Raw genomic sequence first — 18,218 nt, forward strand, 5'->3', positions numbered from 1 at the left:
AAGACACACTGGAGAAATGGTTCCACATGTGGAACAAAACTAAGGATGACTATGAAAAGGTTAAGATCAGTACAAAATCTTCCATTCTTAACTATGTATGACCGTACCTGAATATATACTTCTGCTGTTATGTCTTTTTGTTGCATTGTGTAACATTCTCTCACTGTGTATGTGCAGGCTGTGATGAACTTCATCCACTCGTGTGCAGGGTGGTGTGTGGCCACATTCATCCTAGGAATATGTGACCGCCACAATGACAACATCATGTTGAAACACAGTGGACACATGTTCCACATTGACTTTGGCAAGATTATGGGCAATGCGCAGAAGTTTGGAAGCTTTAAAAGGCAAGTCAATAAAAAGGCACCCAGCAATTTTGAAAATGAAAATAGTGTTTGTGTCTGAGTAGCAAGGAATATCCAGAGAAGGATAAAGTCAATGTGAATTAACAAGAACTTCCCCCTCACTCTTTCTACTATAATAGGGACCGGTCACCGTTCATCTTTACATCTGAGATGCAGCATTTCATCACAGGTGGGGGGCAGAAGCCTCAGCGCTTACATCGCTTTGTGGAGCTCTGCTGTGAAGCTTATAACATAATCCGACAGCGCTCTGCCCTGATACTCAGCTTGCTGGAGCTAGTAAGAGCTTTACTGCATAACACCAACACAGTAACAACTGCACAGACAATAATATATAGGTAACACCTGTTCATTCATGCTGTGAATGTGCTTTCCAGATGCTATGTGCATGAATGCCAGAGCTTAAAGACACCAATGACCTGCAGTATGTCCGGAACAACCTCAGACCTCATGACACAGACCTGGAGGCCACATCCTACTTTACAAAGTATTTGTGCAACACACAAATACTGTATAAATCTGTCTTTGTAACTAAACAAATTGTTCAAAATATCTACTCTAATTCTGCAGTTGTATTAATTTGATGCTTACAAGTTTGTATTCATCCCAATGCAGAAAGATCAAGGAGAGCATGGGCTGTGTTGCAGTCAAGTTTAACTTCCTCACACACAACATGGCTCAAGGGAAAAAACAAGAACCGCTGACAATGGATGGCATCCCCTCTCCCAGCAATAACATCCAAGAAGCTTTCATCCAGGGATACACCATCAATGGAAAAGAAGTGGTGAGGCAGCATGTTCTTCTTTGTGTTTTGGTGATTTCAAACAGAAAATGTTAGCCTCTATGTTTGTTTTTATAACAAGATGTCACTGAGAGCTTTTGCCTAAGGCACCACAAAGCTTTAGATCCTAATAGCCATTGAAGCTGATGAAACACCTGGAGCTGACAGCAGGTTCACAGACGTTTTGTCTAAGAGGAATAACCCCTGGCACACAGCTGACTTTTTGTGTATGTGTTTCCTGTCACTCCTAGGTAGCACTGTTTTGTTTTGAAAGTCTTTCCCTCGCTCTCCAGAATTGACTGAGGACTGTTCCTAGTGCTTGTTGGGTTTTCTCTGCTCTTTGATCAGAATGGGCATCCAAAAGTCAGGATAAAGTCTTTGCTGGCAGAACAGAGAAAATTATCAGTCAAAGCGGAAGAACTAACATATGTCCAGTAGTGTAGATAAAGGCTTTCCCAGTAGATTAATTAAATACAAGCATGATGGAATTCTTAATTTTCTCATTTTCTAAGGGCTAGTAGAGAGCATAAACAAATTCACAGTTTCACACAATCTTCTTTTTAATTTGGACTGTGGGAAATACTTTTCTTTTCATAAAGGAAAATGTAGAAACTGTTAAAGAAGTGGTTTGCGGTTAATTTCCACAACAGAAAATTCTGCAAATAAAACCCTTTTAGACCCGAGTTTAGATTGCAGAATTGTTTACATGTCTGGGACCCTCAATGTAAATCTTGGGTTACCTACAGCTTCATGTCATTTATACACCCTGCAGTTTAATTAACTACATTTTTTTGTTTTTGATTTCTAGCTGTATGACCTGAGAATCATCATTCATGATGGGTTTCTGACCAGTGAGAAGACACTGGAGCAGTTTGAGCTGATTCATAAGCAGCTGCAGAAATACTTCATTGAATCTATGCTACCTCAGTGAGTGAAAAAACATCCAACTATCCATGGCCTTTTGGTTTTGAAGCACTGCTCATATAGTTTCAATAATGACATAGTTTGATGCATGTCTTTACTCTTTTGCCTTTAAAGGTTTCCTAGATGGTATAAGATGTCATTTACACCAGCCAAGAAGATGAAGTCTCTGCTAAATAAATACCTGAAACAGCTTTTTGAAGGACCCTGCAAGGGAGTAAGCATCTTTAGTCATGTTCTCCATCACTGGCTGATCCTCTGTCAGCGGCCTCTTTTGATGCCTAGCTCTAACTTGCAAACCTACCTCACTCTGTCACCTGCAGAATGAATATGTGTGCAGCTTATTCCTGGATGGCCCCAGCACTGTCCAAAAAAGTGAGGTGACAGGTAATTTTTTGCTCTTAAATAATAAGCAGGTGTATGGAAAAAAGATGGATTCAAATGAAAAGAAGGCAATATTGTGGGCATTAAGATTGATGTCTTTAGGAAGCTCTGATAATTCATCTATAAAACATGTTATGCTATGATTTCCTGGTAATGATGTGCTCACATATTGCAGGAGCCAGACCTCAAATCCAGCTGTGTATATCTTACTCGAACTGTAAGCTCTCGGTCTTGGTAAAGCACCTGAAGAACATTGTGAGTTTGCTTCACTCTGATTACAACATTGTTTGACGCATTAAGCAAAAGGAAAGCATACATTATAAATGTGACCTGACAGTGTGTCACTTTGGGCCCTTTTTTTCTTTTCTATAGAAGCAGGCAAATGGCTCTAATCCAGACGCCTATGTGACCACGCGTCTGAGACCAGACCCTCAGCAGTCCTCCAAAAAGAAGACAAAGGTGGTTCGCAACAATGACAACCCCACCTTCAATGAATTGGTACATCACCTTTTAGACAATCATCTATATGCAGTACGAACATGTTTTTTGCAAGGAACCAGCTGAGGTATTCTGAGTAATTGTTTCATTTGGGCAAGTTTTTTTTCCATTAGATGACCAGAACCTAAAGCCACTATAGTCCATATGTTTAAAATAAAAATTGAATAAATGATTTTGTGTAATATAAAATGTACAGTATGTATCTATGTAATGTAGCATACCGGGGTGGCTGTGGCTCAGGAGGTAGAGCAAGTTGTTTCTTAACCTGAGGGTTGGTGGTTTGATTTCTGGTTTCTCCATTCCATGTGTCGGTGTCCTTGACACTGACGCCACATTTCTCCCAGTGGCTGTGTGTGTGCAAATGGGTGAATAGGTAAATAGTGCGAAAGCGCTTTGAGAAGGCTTCAATTGCTATACTGTATAAGTCCATTTTATTTAAAATGGGACACTTTTTTTGACAGCATCATCAACTCGGCTGTCCCTTCAGTTCTACATAGTATTTAAGCATCTTTCAGCTTGTCTTGTTTTACATTATTATTATTTTTTTATTCAGTCTCGCCAGTCTCATTGTGTAGTTTTAACCATCTCCAGTGGAAGAAGCTCTAAAACCCATTGCACTGGCAGGTAGTGCTGCTAAGCACCAAACAGCAGACAGACAAAATTAGCACCTAGCTGGTGAACATACTGTAGCAGAGCAGTTAATGAGTCAGATATTTTTGCCAAGAGTTAGTGGAGAGCAAAACAGTTAAAATAGGAATATAGAGTATGTTGCTCCTTATCTGTTGAATGTATAATGAGGCTGCTGTTTGCTAATAAGTTTTCCATATTAATTTGGTAGATAATAATGTCAGTGCTGTGTCCACGGTTTGTTTCTACAGTCCCCAAGTGACCTATAAAATCAGTTATTGCAGGTCTATTAATGTAAGTCCATATAACTTAGTGTACAAAATGAGTATAGTACAATAACCCAGTGTGATAAGTAACAAATACAAAACTCTAAGTGAAATAGGATGTGGGATTATTTCCTTATTCTGTACATCCAAACCCTCTGGACATAATGTGCTGTCACCTCAGCTCTACTAATTCTTTATGATTTTGTGTCATGTTGACTTTTAATGTGAGCCCTGCCTGTAGCACCACTCTCCTCACTGTGTGAGTCTAATATGATCTTTGAGTGTTAAACCCATGGGACTCTGACTGCATACTTCCCCCATACTTGACAGCCTCTTACTACCTTTTTATGGTGCAAAAATAGGTTTTATCAGAGTCAAATAGACGGACTAAATGCCAACCGTTCCACAGTTTAACAGAAATGTCAGATCAAAGCTAAACCAATACACCAGAAGTACCTTAAAATTACATCATGCATGTCCTGAATGCAAGGCTGTTTGATAACCACAACATCTGCCTCCTGTTCACAGCTGGAGTACAGTTATGTCCCACTGCTGTATGGGATGGTGCTGGAAGTGACAGTGAAGAGCAAGAAGACTTTTGTGGCTGCAACCAACATTAAACTGGAAGATGAGTTGCTTGACAAGGAGAAATGGTTTCCCCTTGGGAACTGTGCAATCTGACCTCAGAGCTGCACCGCACACCTGCTGCCAGTAGGGGGTGCAGCTGCACTGATGGGGAGGATCCCTTCAGACAATTTTCAGACTGTTAGAGGGAGAAACATTCACCTGAAACAAGGAACTATGCGCTGCCTTTTATCAGATGCAACTTGACCTCACTCCAGGGCTAAAAACACTGGCAGTGGATGGGTAGTGTTTGGATGAGGTTATAGCACAAAGCTGAGTACAAATGTTTACTGTTTTAAAGAAGCTGTGCATTTTAAACGTCAGACAAATGAAGGATATTTGCTAAGTAAGACTGATTTTCAGACAGAGCCTTGGTCATGGATGAAGGGAAAATTATTACTTTTATTATCCTGCTTGCACTTTTATTTGTACTTGAACTTGTTCTTTACCTTGTAAACATGTGGTTGAGATGTTGATGTGACCGATTAAGGAGGAGGTGATGCAGTCATGTTAGGAGCCGCCTGACAGAGTGAGCACATTTGTCCCTTTGGGCTGTGTCAACTGGATGTCCTTGCTCAGTGGAATTGGAGGTGGGAGACGGGAGGGTGAGGAAGACGGAGATGAGTGTGTGAGTAGGATGTCAACTGTGCATCTCTGGCCAGAGGGGCCGAGTTAACACTCTCCCCCTCACTCCAGCCTTTGTCTTGTCCATCAGTGGCATTCAATAGATATGCACATGCGTGTACAAACATGCAAAGGCACACACACTCGTATGCCAAAACAAATACGTCTGAAAATGCATATATGGTACACACATTTGCTCTTATTAGGCTAAAGCAGGTCTTCATGTTATCTGAGTGTGATCCTGCTCCTGACAGGGCTGCACACTCATACTCCCCTCTGTTTCATTCATAGGATTAAATGATTAACGAGGGTAGAAATGGACTTCCCAGCATTGGATTTGGTTCAGTTATGTATACCTTTGTGAATATTTACAGTGCATTATTCCTTGCTGGGTCTCATAGTAGACTATGCTGGTTCCATAGTGTTCATAGAGTGTTTAATGTATCTGGGCATCACTCTGTTTCAGCCCTAATAGAAGAACTGCTTCTATTGTTTTGGAATAGACGAATCCAAAAACAATGATGTGTCTTGCAGATGGGAAAGATCTAATGTGCGATCAACCCTGCATCAATTATTCATTCCCTAATAACTAATATGTCACTCTGGGGACTTCTCCACCACTTGAGTGATTCTAACAGAGTCTTTTCAGCCCTGCTAGAACCTTCTGGTCTTTGCCGCTGCAGCACACAGAGCAGGCAGTAGGGGGGAAAAAGCACATCTATTTTCTGACAATAAAATAGTATTTATATCTGAGGAAATGGGGCCTTTTATTTATTTATTTATTTTGTTGCTGCTGTATTAGCCATGCTTCTCTGACTGTTGGCAAGGTGTGTGTGTGTGTGTGTGTAAGAGAGAGAGAAAGTCTGGTACAGAGAACAGTCTTTAGGAATACCAGACGAAGACGAAGAGGGAGGCTGGATCTAGGCTGCATCCGTCTCTGGATCGTAGAGGCACCCAGCGGTATCCTGTAGGTGGAGAAGGAAGGTAGGCGTGAGAACAAATGTGTGTGTGTATATATAGTTACTAAATGCATACTGTAAATATCGTACAGACACATGGGCTCATTTCCATAACAAACTCGAACAAAGACAAAACCCTCAGTAATGCTGACACTGAATGCTGGGAAATGTAATGTCACCTTATGTAATTCATCTCTTCATCTGCCTCCTACCACCCACCCCCTATGTGGCTTTCTGCCTCTATGGCTCACCTTTTTGGAGGCTGGTGAAGGGCAGAGTGTACTGGCCCACAAACTCGCTGCTGAGAAGGCCGGTCTGATCTCGGACACAGAAGCGGATGAGGCAAAGCTCAGGGACACTGATAATGAAGTTCATGTTAACATCCCAGTGAGGACTCAGAGCTGTAATGCAATCAGAATTAAGCACTTCATTAGAATCAATAAGCATCAATAGTTAAATAAGTAATTAGCAGACCCACAATAGTATCTTGATCATTCTGATGTTACATCACCGGTGTTATTTTTGGGTTCAGTTCTGCAGTGACAAATGAAAAGAGAACGCACAAAAGATCTCGTTACAATTCTCAACCCATTTCTGATTTTAAAGCAATTGGCTCAAGTTCTTCTGTTACATCTGTGTTTTCATATAAATCCCAATTCATTTTATATTCACCAGTGACTTTGTTTCATAGTGTGAAAATATTTAAATTTTTTTCCTGTCTTTGTTTCATCTAAGCAGATGCACCAAATTGCTACATTCCATCAATTATGTTTTGCTCTCAAGTTCATTTTCTTGCTGCCATTATTTAAAAACGTAGGCACCAAATCTTCATGCTTAGAGGGGAGCATCAGCTGATTAGAAGTCTGTCAAAAGCCTCAATATTGGTGGGATTAGCTTCCACATTTAAAAGCCTGATGACTGTTCTGAGTAGTAAATATAAGACCCGGCTTATCATTCTACAAAAGATAGAGAAAATCATGGTTTGTGTTGTAGTACTTACAGTTGTTTTTGACAGTATGCGTGCTTTTTTTGCAGGAGTCGGAAGGAAGCCCATTAATTCCTACTGTGACAAAGGGGTCCAGAGCTTTACCACTGCTGGGGACAGGTAAGTTGGACCCACTGATCACCTGTAGGTACACAGAGACATGGTATGGAAGGTCACAGAAGGGATGTACTGTATAAGAATGTCATTTAAACCAGGGGTAGACGGTAAATATAAAAGAGAGTCAGAACAGAGAAAATGAGAGGAGAGAGGGCTATAATTACACTAGTGTGCTGAAAGGCAGGCTTATCTGCAGTCCTCTGACTCTGAGCCTTCCCTTCCCTGGCCCTGATCAAAAACAAATCTACATGCACTTATCATGACATGCCCTGCCTTGGCACTGAAGGAGCTTTACAGTGTCTGGTCCAAAATTGCAGCCCCTTTGCTCTCCAAAAATACCATGTGTTATGCTTCTTCCTAGTAACAAGGGTGCATACTTCTGAGTGCATAAATAGCAGTTGGAGCATTTTATGAAGATTTGTTACAATAAAACAAGAACATTGCTTATGCTGTAGTTGCTTATGGATTTATGCTAAATAGACTCACGAATGCTCAGGGGGAAATATTATTTTCACAAGCAAATAATTTAAATGTTGAAAGACTGAACCCCCCCAACCCTACCAAGTTGCAACACTGAATTCTACACATGGCTCTGATTTCCACTGAGCTGAGCAAAGACTGCAGAATTTTCCCTGAAGTGATCAGATATTGCACAGTGACGATGTGAATAAATAAATGTATGGTTTTTTCCAGTGCATAAAAAACACAACAGTGTGTGCACATTCTTTTAGAAGCCAGTGTCTGATGTGCTTTTGTTTATATTCTATACATCCTTGTGACATGTCACACTTCCTTCATCAGAGGTACAGCGTAGCAAGGTTTGATAAAGGTGTGATGGGACTTAGGTATGATGGAAATTCTATAACAGGTACAGTATAACTGGTTGCATTTAGTACAGTTACTATACTGCCTGAGGGAAAAAAAACCAAAGGCCCACAACCGGATACAGCAACCAAAACATTTTGCATGGTAACACACCACTAAAGCATTTTTGTAATCTGGACAAACTGACTGTTCAAGACACATACTCACTATGATTGATAGCTGTTCTCGAGATCGATTCCAATAGAATAACTATGATATTTCCTTGTCTCACTCCTCAGCAATAAGTGTCTGTGTCTTATGTGATCTCAGGCAATTCCACATATTGTTACCGCTGTACAAAGCTGCAGATATCTCTTGAGTCCCACCATTAATTTCTACTCCTAAGAGTAAACTGTTGTTCATTCATCCTTTGCTATAGGGCTTTGATAATATACATCACAAGTGCTGCTATTGCTGTCGCCCAAGATGCTTAAAGTAATATCAAAGAGATAATTTATTAATTGGTCCTTGGGTCTAATTGCATTAAATCCCCCCTCTCTCTCATTTCCCTTTACTTTCAGAGGGAGATAATCTAATTAAACACAGACACACTCAGGGAGTTTTACATTATTTCATCAGGAGGCAAAGATAAAGAGGAGTTTCACAACACAATGTCCTAGATTGCAAGGCATAGGCACTCACATAGCTGCACGTAAAGCACACACGTACACAAACAGTCCTGTAACATTACACTTTAATCCAGAAATCCAGCGCCTATGCTCCATAGCTGTACCTTGAGCAGCAGGTGTGTGTGTTTCAGGCTGTGCTGGTTGCAGCTGGGATCAAAGCTCTTCTGACTGGACATGAGCACTGCTGGCTTCAGGACATAGCCACAGCCCCCGTTGTCCTGGAAACGGCCATCATTAAGGTCCATAGGTAAGCCCAGAGACTGGAAATTGAGGGCCACTGCAAAACACAATGGAATGAGGCTGGGAAAATTAACAAGGAGCCACAGCGCAATGCAAAAGAGAATGTGAAGGAACAAAACTGAGATTTCCTAATGCTTGTTAAAATAAAGCAAGCTGCATGAAATTATTGTCCTGCTTTCTGAATCTCTTGTTCATTCTGCAGGATGAAGCTAAAATATATAATGATTTGAAATGTGTCCACAATTGCATCAGGGAGGCATTTAAAATTGGATGCAATAAGTGCATGTGTATGGGGTTATTCTGCAGTGCAAAGTGTATAGGCATGTGGGCAGCACATAGCCAGCATTATCAATGACCTCACATTTAAGAGGTGAATAGATTTCCAGATAAAGACAGAAGCAGACATCTCTAGCTGGCTGGACATAAATCACTAGTCAACCTGCAATAACAGAGTAATTCAGGAAAGCACCTTTTAACCAACACACTGCAATGCATCTTTTCCTATACTGTGTGTCAGAGGGGCCAAGTGGATGTTGTTCTCATCCAACTGTAATTGATCCATCCAGGCTGCAGCATTTTACTGCAGTCTCGTGCAACTGTGAAAAGTGCCGATCACCATCTGCATAGCTGTCACCACAGCACGTAGACAGTCTGCTCAGCAATCAGCGGGGCTCCATGTCAGACTCGGTGGGTGGCTGACTGAGCGACAGTGATGGATGAAGAAAATGTGAGAAGACAGTTGCAGTTACAGGAACACTGGCCACGACAGCGCCAAACAGAACAGGGCTGTGTCTTTACGCTCACGGGTAAATCACACATCGAGTTTGACGGCATAACGTTTATGCATGATTTATTGAAGTAAAGTGAGATTTCTCTTGGTCATTGCTACCGTGACGCACAGGTTTATGGCATGGAGTTAATCCAAGTGTTCACCTTTGACTCTAAAACAATAACTGTACAACAGCTGTGACCCCAAATAGGTGTGATAAGAGCCAGGAGATGACGTGCTCCTTTCATCACTCATCAACAGGGCGCTTGGTCAGCTGGCGTTTTCAGCCTGCATTTCCTTTTGTTTCTGCTTGAAATGAATTGTGCAGGTTGTTCAGTGTGTGCTGAAAACCTTTTGATTCCTTTTAAAACTGCAGACTGAAAGAATTAATGGATTCTTTTTTTAAATTGATGTTTTCAGGGTTTTAATGTCAACCAAAACAAAAACATAGTTGGCAAGAAAAGGAAAATGTCAGCACACCTTTTTAAGATGACATATTTTGTATTTCTTTAAGAGCCTTTATTAGCCATTTAAACATAAATTGAAATCTTTAATAACTTGAATTTATAAACATCTGCATTGTTTGCTAAGTTATGAAATACTTTTCAGATTCCTGTGCCAAAATAAATGTAGGTTTTTTTTAAATGTTTGTGGGCATGTGCATGAAATTTTACTCATCTTATTTGTGCACATGGACTGTGCCGTGAGTGTGTCCTATTTTGGCCAGGCATGTTCTTGGTCTCGACGACTCACCGAGTTGTGAGCCGATGTTCCAAAACTCCTGAGGGTTGTAGTTGGATGAAGAGGTCCTTGAGCCTGCCGGGTAAATCCTGCTGAGAAAATTCTGGTTATGCCGAACAAAATCTGCACCTGAAAGGGAGGACACACAACACAAAGGTCAGATGTCTCCTCTGACACACACTCCTTAATGAGGATGTTTGGTGACTCAGATGCAGATGTCACCCCCCACATCCTGTACATTTTAGCCTAACAACTTGACTCACTAACAATGACTGTGAGGGAATGACTTTTAATTGTATCAAATAAATCATACATAGTAAGATGTACACATTATTAGCTTAATGTCAAATCAGGGTTTCATACTCTTATAATTATCCTCATTGTGGATGTACTAAAAGAACCTAACCAAATGACAGCCTGTGTGTGTTCGTGCCAATGCTGTGCTGTTTCCCCTGCGGGCTTCACAAGAAAGGTTTTTACAGCTCCACTGTGGTGGAGACGGTTCATGGTCTCTACCTACCAAGCCCACCAGCTCATAATATGGTTGTGTGTCTGGAGAGTCCATAAACACAAACCCATTTCATTTCCCTACCCCCCCCGGTTTGTCCAGCCTGCCGGCGCATAGCAGTGCGTTGGCAGTTTAACTCTGTGCTGTCTTCAGTTCCCAAACGGGGAATCTATAAGGCACATTTCTGGTCTTGTGCCTATGTGTTTGATTCCCAGAAAATTACTCCCCTATGTCGTATGTGTCATGCTCTCACTACTATTGTGGCTTATGGCTTTGCTTATAATTGCATTTATGGTCCAAAGTGGATATGGGGGAACCTTCTCTCTGAGCTCAGTGCAACTATAAATCGCATGGATCTGCTGCACTAATCAGACATTTTATTATATTTACAATTAATTATATACAGTCTTGATTAATTCAATATCAAGATTCCATCCCTTTTCCCATGATTCTAAAGCAATGAATGACACTTTACCTGTGGCTTTTGCTAGCTTATGAGCCTTCTTCTCTGCCATAGATGTGTTCTCATCATAGTTCTGACAATGCCTAGCATAACTGAAGCTGATGAACTTTACAGACCTGGTGTATACGACTAGGTCAGACAGAGCCTTGCTCAACATCACCTTCTCCTCCTATTCATAATGTTAGGGACAGAAAAAGACAAACTGAGAACAGCACACATTCCAATAACTTCAGGACTAAGCCTTTACCTTTTGTTTCCATTCAAAATGTCATGAGAAATATGATTTAAACTGGACATGAAAAGCCCTGACTTACTTTTTTCTTTGGCCCTGCCTTTCTGGGAGAGCAGCACTTTGCTGTGTTTTGATAGTCTTCATCCTCCTCATCATCATCCTGGCTCTCATCTACACTCTCCTCTGCCTCTGTCCCTGCTGCATCCTCAGTCTTAATCTGGGGCTTTAGCTTTTTATTCTTGATGAGAATCTTATACTTCAAGTCCTGGCATACACACACACACACACACACACACACACACACACACACACACACAGAGAGAGAGAGAGAGAGCGAGAGTATGGATTCACACATGCCAGGACATATACTGTGTGTGTTTACTCAAACTTAGCACACAAACATCAAAATGTTCATTTTGCACATCCCACCGCCTCTGATTTCTTCAAAGAGTCTCTCACATCCACATCGGTGCATAGAGAAGAAGTGCAAAGGAGCAGAAAGCAGCAGGTGAACTGAATCAGTGAATTGCACATCTGCTCCTGGCTCCAGATCTGTTAGTACTCTGAAGGTCTCTTGATGCAAATGAGCAGCAATACGCTAAAAGTAAAAACATTATGGTGTTGATTTGGAAGCAGCTCCGTGGTTAACCACATGCCAGGAAGTCCACCTACCGGTGTCACACATACTGGAGCCATAGACAAAATATGCAAAATAATTACAGATCTGCCAACATTAACAACCTGTAAAAGTCCATACAGTATGAAAATTATAAGCTTCAGAGCATCTTTTGGCACTGCACTGTAATTTAAGATATCATTACAGGTTCTCAAAGACAATGTTTCCTCACATTTACTGTAAAAATAGAATAAAATTAAGGAATAATTTCTTAATGAACGATGGCTCATTTCTAATTAATGATAATGAATTTAATAGAAAGAGCCTTACTGTGGATATGACACCTTGGTAAACTAATTTAAAAGGTATTAAAGTAATGAACAATTCATATTGTTCCATTTTCATAACCGGATGGTATCTTGGGTGTGAAGCTGTATAAATGTGACATATGAACTTTGAATCAGTGCTCAAGGTTAAGAATCGAGATGAAACCATTAGCACTGAGGCTCTGATGTAAGCCTTCACTTCCTGAGTCATAAAAATAAAAAACATTAGGGAGAGAAAAAAAAAATCTCATGCACACTTAACATAAAACACAGCTCATTTTTTGCAGTACATTCCAAATTGGTAGAAACCCTGGCAAAACGGCACATCTACCCTTCATCCTCCTTGTCACACTCAGTGATCAGCGGAGCTGGCGTGTCTGTACCTGTATCTGTCAGGCAAGTCGCTCCAGTCTTTGGTGGAGGCAGATGCTTTCAATGGAGAAGTTAGAACCCAGACAGGGTTATCTAAATAAACAACTCGAGTTCCTTGGCACATTTAAATGATTGACACTTCTCAGGATCAATTACATCACACTAGATTTTGTGACTTTCTGAGAGACTGAAGAGGCTTGCACATGCAGATGTCCATCTACCCTATGTCCTAGTGCAGAAGAGAGGCACAGGAAGCCTCAGGAGACTAATGAGACCCTGCTGTGACAAACAATGAGGACATGTACATGCAAACACTCACATTCTTCTGACTGCACGGGCAGCTCTGACATTCACTGTAACACAGATTCTACTTCTGATTTACCACTCAGGTTCTCTTACATTTGGACTTGGGAGGTTTCCTGTGGTTTGGCGATCCAAGGGAGTTCTCAGCAGCTTGTCCCCCAGGATGGAAATAAGGTACTGGGCCATGATCTCCTGCTGCTCCTGGGAGCAATGGTTTTCCAATGACAGGATCACTGGGTAAACAGACATCTGTCAAAAAAATAATCACACACACACACACACACACACACACACACAAAAACATCATGATTCAATCTTTATTACAAATGATTAGCATCAACTTGGATGGACTATATAGCTCTGTCTACAGTGTCTCCAGACACATCACAGAGAAGGTCAAAGACAACTTGCAAGCAAAGCTTTACTATTAGAGATATTTGTCGAGTGATTGCAGTTTAATAGGAAGTCTTGGGTGTCTGGGGCACCACCACACATCAGTGTAACATATTATATGGTGTTACCTCAAAGGCATGCTGCTCCACAGTGGTGATGACATCCTTAAAGAGTATTTTAGTGGTTAGGGTGTAGCCATGGTAGACTACAGGCTCCATATCCGGCCCATCCCAGCAGTCAATCTCCAGACAGCGGCAGCATTTTCTCAAAGCACTGTGACACACACACATACAAAATGTATACATATAGAGACAAATACACACATACTGTGCTGTGGCAACATTATTACTGTATTGTGTAATGTACTGTGTGGCACAAACCGACCTATTTCCTTTCCAAACACAGCCTATTCACAAGTCAAAACACAAGGATGGAATATGACAAGGTTTACAAGTTTCCTTGAATGCCTCCATATGTTCAGATGCAGGGAAGAGATATGAGATAAACATGGGTGTGATTAAAGGAATGTACCCCATGTTTCACACCACAGCCTGATGTGAATCACGTCTTTCTTTACAAAACAAATTAATTTGTTTTTTTTCATTTCTACACCCAACTGTGAGCTAAAGAGATTTCTAAAAGCCACCTTCTACTCCTGCCGCTTTGTTGTCCTCTCCAGATGACTCTTTCATTATCTAAGAAAACCAGAGCTTCCAGGCTACTGGGTTGGAGGGTTCCACTCCACCAGCTTACCAGGGTGCTCAGCACTTCCACAGGGACCATAAATATAGCACTTCTGCCACCATCAGCACCTTTTCTAATCACTTCCATTGTCCTATAAAAGGTACACAGCAGTTTCACCGTCTGCCTCAGCTCATGAGTGGGTCAATGAAATGAGAGGAAAAGAGAGTATCCAGATACTATGCATGTAGGTTTGGAGGGGAGAACTTGGAGAGATGAGGTACATAAGATGTATCAGAGCTAACTTGTATTTAAATTGGCCTTATTATTTGTTTTGTTTAGCAGATTAATGAAATATGGATTTCTGAAGTGCTGTATCATGAAAAGCGCAAGCTGTACTGTATATACTGCACTTCCTACCAAACATAGGCATCCAGATGGCTTTTTCCTACTAGCTGATCTCCAGTCAAGTAGGTGTTGTGTGATGAGGAGATGAAATAACTGGTGAGAGGCTGGTCCATGTCTTGGTACACCAATGTGTGGGCCTGGTTGAACACACAGCAGTCCTTGGACTCCATGTACCTGAAAAATCCTTCGAATGTCATGGACCTGCTTTTTCTGGCTGAAAGAAAAAGAGTGTAGCACTCTGTCAGTGACAGTCATAGGCAGCATCAGTTCTTTTATCAACTGCAGAAAAAAGTTTTTTAAAAGTACAGTGTCCAGGTTAAGCAGAAGTCCTGTTCCTAATGCTGCCACCAAATTAATAACCATCGTACAGCTGCAGTAATGCTTTGAGCTAAATGGAATTGTTAGCCAATATATCCACAATAGAAAAGTTAAAATGCTGATGTTAGTGTTTACCATGGTCATAGTTTAGCATGTTATTTAGTAATTAGCACAAAACACAAATATGGCTGAAGCTGGTGGCTGTGTCCTTGGTTTTGCAGGTACTGAAACCAAACACTGGAACTTCTTATGGCAGTAGAATAAAAGTTGAGGTATCATGAAAGTAATTCATCCTTTGAGTGCCATACATGTCTGTACCAAATTTTATGACACCCCATCAAATGGTTAATGTATAGTATAACACAGTCTAATTCAACATGATCACTGAAGTATACACATTTGCAAAATAAAATCAACACCTTTCTGGCCCAATCCTGACAAAACAGAACATTATGAGGGCAGGCTTTCCTGCAGGGCTGATGTAAATGGTTCTTATTGGTTGTGTAAGGTCTTCTTTTTCTGGTTACTCAGTGTTTGTATTACAAAATAAAAAGTTAAGATCATAGTAATTACTGACTTGTGGTAAGAGGTAGAATGCACTGGATTTGCTGATGTTGAATCTTTCCAGACTTTAATGTTTTATCCTCTTTCATGTCTGGATGTATTGCTTAATAACATCATACCAGACGCTCTCTTTGCAAAGCTGCATTCTTAGTCATACAATCTGACATTGTGTGACTTAATTACCTTGAAGACCTTTCTTACTCAAGGACTATACCACAAAGTGAGGCCTTCTATTTATCTGCAACACAGACTAGTTGTGAGCTTTGTGTTGTTCTTTTTCTTGTTGTGCTGTTTGTGATGGTATGAATTAGCCTTCAGTGCACTGGGCTCTAGACATCTGGTCTACTAGTTCACTCGCGTGCCTAGCGCTTCCGTTTTCCTCCATAAATCCAGCTGCCTGCCTCTGAGTTAACAGCAGATCTGTCAGTCAGGCAACGCTGCAGCTTAGGCCTGGACTTCTGTTATAACTAAATTAGTATCATTACGTAACAAAGCCTAAGACTTTAAAGAACAGAGTAATTTTTATCCATAGCAAGGAGTAGCAAGCAGTCTGACATGGTCCACTGCTCTCCCTTCACTCACCTGTCTCTTCAATCTCATATCTGTCAATCAGACTCTCTGCCATCTCCTCGTTTGCTGAGAGTTCCATCTGCTCCTTGTGGAGGAACCTGAGGAGGATGCAGGCAGGCATAGTAGTCTGACCTGAGGTGCCGGTGTAAGACTGGTACAGATCCTGGATTTCAACTCTTCTGGAAAAAGGGGTCTTGTGTTTTTTCATCTTGCCCTGCACACAATCATTATAACCTCTTAATCTCTTGATGTTTGTCCTGGGATGTTGTTCTATAGTTTCTTTGTGAAATCTGAAAGCTCCTTAACTTGAGAGGAATCGGCTTGCAATTCTGAAAACAGTATGCAACTACTAGTAATTTATTAGTCAACGTGGTTCTCTGCAAGAACTACTGACTACAAATACCAACCCTTAAATGAATCCTAGCATTTATCTCACCTGAGCTCACTGTTAAAATTAAATTACTTTTTCAAGCTCTGCGTGAGACAGGATTAAAAAAAGAAGTCAGGTTGTTCACTCTGCACAACATTCTCCAATTCTCTCACCTTCCAACCTCGCTCCTCTCCTTGTGTCTTCCATGAAATACTAACACAGTGTCTGTGATGGTCCCTTTTTAGTCCCTTTCCTCTCCTTGTCATTTCTTTCTCTCAGTGAGACAAAAGAGTTTGTGACTCTCTGTTTGTGCATGTGTCTCTCTCTACATATGCGTTTCATCTCTCTGTTTGCAGCCCTTCAGAGTTCAGACATATGCCTAAGCCAGTGCTGTCACTGGGTACCCTGCAGTGGGCTGCTCTCCTGCTGCATCCGTCAGTGTGATCCCTCACAAATCAAACAGCTTCATTAACCTTTTCTGATGTAACTATCTAAACCAAAAGATCCATGTAAAGTGGTGTATTGTGTGTAACACAGCTAACAGCTGGCCATTAACACAAGAAAAGTCACAAATCTTAAAGTGCCCAGGGTGTGCTCATTTAGCTCATTTCGAGCCATTTAATGTTTAATCTTGGGTACCTCTAGATTAGTTTGGCACTCCTCATAACTCCAAATAGTTTGTAATTGTTTGGAAATCAGAGAGCCTAAAAGCCTCTTCCTTAAAACGAGAGGACAGCTTGTGAATGTGCACAGCTCCTGCTGCGGGTGTTGTGTTGCAAGTGGACAGCACAGCGAACCGTGACAGCATTAATTAATATGAATGTTTCCTCCATGGATAGGTAAAGCGCAGTACATGAACTATCATTCAATACTTTATTTTGGTAGAAAAAAAGTCTCACGAGCAAGAGTTTGCAAGACTTGTATAAACCGAGTTGCTTCTACATAGAAATACTAGAACATACAAACACCTAATTGTTTTAGCTTTAGGTCATGTCTAAGATGATAATTCACTGTGTAGATAAATCAAAAACAAAGAAAACCATGCCATGGGCCCTTTAAATATGATGTGGATAAATCATTCTCATATTACACTGATATTTTCCAGTCAGTAAAACATTACTGAGTAGGGACTTAGCTAAATGCAGCTCTAGTGGGACTGAATTGCTGAATGTTTCCTCGAAACTCAATAAAACATCATGTAAACAGCAGCCTACCTTAAATACGAGTGGTCTCTGAGTGCATGCAATATAGGTATTTAGGAACCAAACAGGAAATCAGCAAAGTATAAAAATACTCCAAATAATTTCACTATTTTTCTGCAGGTCGCTTGGGAAGTACACAAAGTTGTTGCCATGGTGACAAAACATTTTGATTCTATGGGTATGTTGTGTTAAAAAAAACTGAATTATTTGGCACAATTTTCTTGGAGATATAGCAGAGGAAGTTTAAAACTCACCCTGTGTTTGTCTCCTCTCATTTTTCAGACATGAGTGGTTGATATGATGGTACAATGTGGCCAAAATAGGAAATGTGAAGAAATAACTTTTTTAAAGACAATTAAATGCTGATCATTCTTTATTTTTTCTCTGCTGCCATGGTTGTATGTCTCTCTTGGTCTGAGCTGCTCACTGGCACACAAGCAGAACAGCAAGATTATATATTACTGGAGTCAACCACAGTCTACATAACAATATGTCCAACAA

General features: G+C 40.8%; 2 protein-coding genes across 2 annotated transcripts in view; one reads left to right on the forward strand and one right to left on the reverse strand.

Moving 5' to 3' along the window:
- pik3c2g (phosphatidylinositol-4-phosphate 3-kinase catalytic subunit type 2 gamma) overlaps positions 1-4,544 on the forward strand; it is a 17,463-nt gene extending 12,919 nt beyond the window's left edge. Inside the window, 11 exon segments of the mRNA XM_020622291.1 lie at positions 4-59; positions 178-347; positions 485-641; positions 740-849; positions 978-1,146; positions 1,952-2,070; positions 2,182-2,281; positions 2,388-2,451; positions 2,624-2,703; positions 2,821-2,946; positions 4,368-4,544. Coding sequence (XP_020477947.1) covers positions 4-59; positions 178-347; positions 485-641; positions 740-849; positions 978-1,146; positions 1,952-2,070; positions 2,182-2,281; positions 2,388-2,451; positions 2,624-2,703; positions 2,821-2,946; positions 4,368-4,520 — 1,304 coding nt within the window. The 3' untranslated portion in view covers positions 4,521-4,544.
- A 1,411-nt stretch (positions 4,545-5,955) lies between these two features.
- On the reverse strand, positions 5,956-17,859 carry LOC109974502 (1-phosphatidylinositol 4,5-bisphosphate phosphodiesterase zeta-1-like). Its single transcript, XM_020624714.1, has 12 exons — positions 17,730-17,859; positions 16,158-16,359; positions 14,706-14,907; positions 13,733-13,877; positions 13,308-13,460; positions 11,677-11,859; positions 11,375-11,531; positions 10,404-10,520; positions 8,746-8,918; positions 7,047-7,173; positions 6,298-6,447; positions 5,956-6,052 (listed from the first exon to the last, which is right to left on the reverse strand). Exons 2-12 carry the CDS (start codon positions 16,351-16,353, stop codon positions 5,970-5,972), a joined length of 1,686 nt encoding a protein of 561 aa, XP_020480370.1. The 5' UTR covers positions 16,354-16,359; positions 17,730-17,859; the 3' UTR covers positions 5,956-5,969.
- Positions 17,860-18,218: the final 359 nt, after the last annotated feature.

The sequence above is a fragment of the Monopterus albus genome, unplaced genomic scaffold, assembly GCF_001952655.1.
Source record: "Monopterus albus unplaced genomic scaffold, M_albus_1.0 scaffold7.1, whole genome shotgun sequence".
Taxonomy (NCBI): domain Eukaryota; kingdom Metazoa; phylum Chordata; class Actinopteri; order Synbranchiformes; family Synbranchidae; genus Monopterus; species Monopterus albus.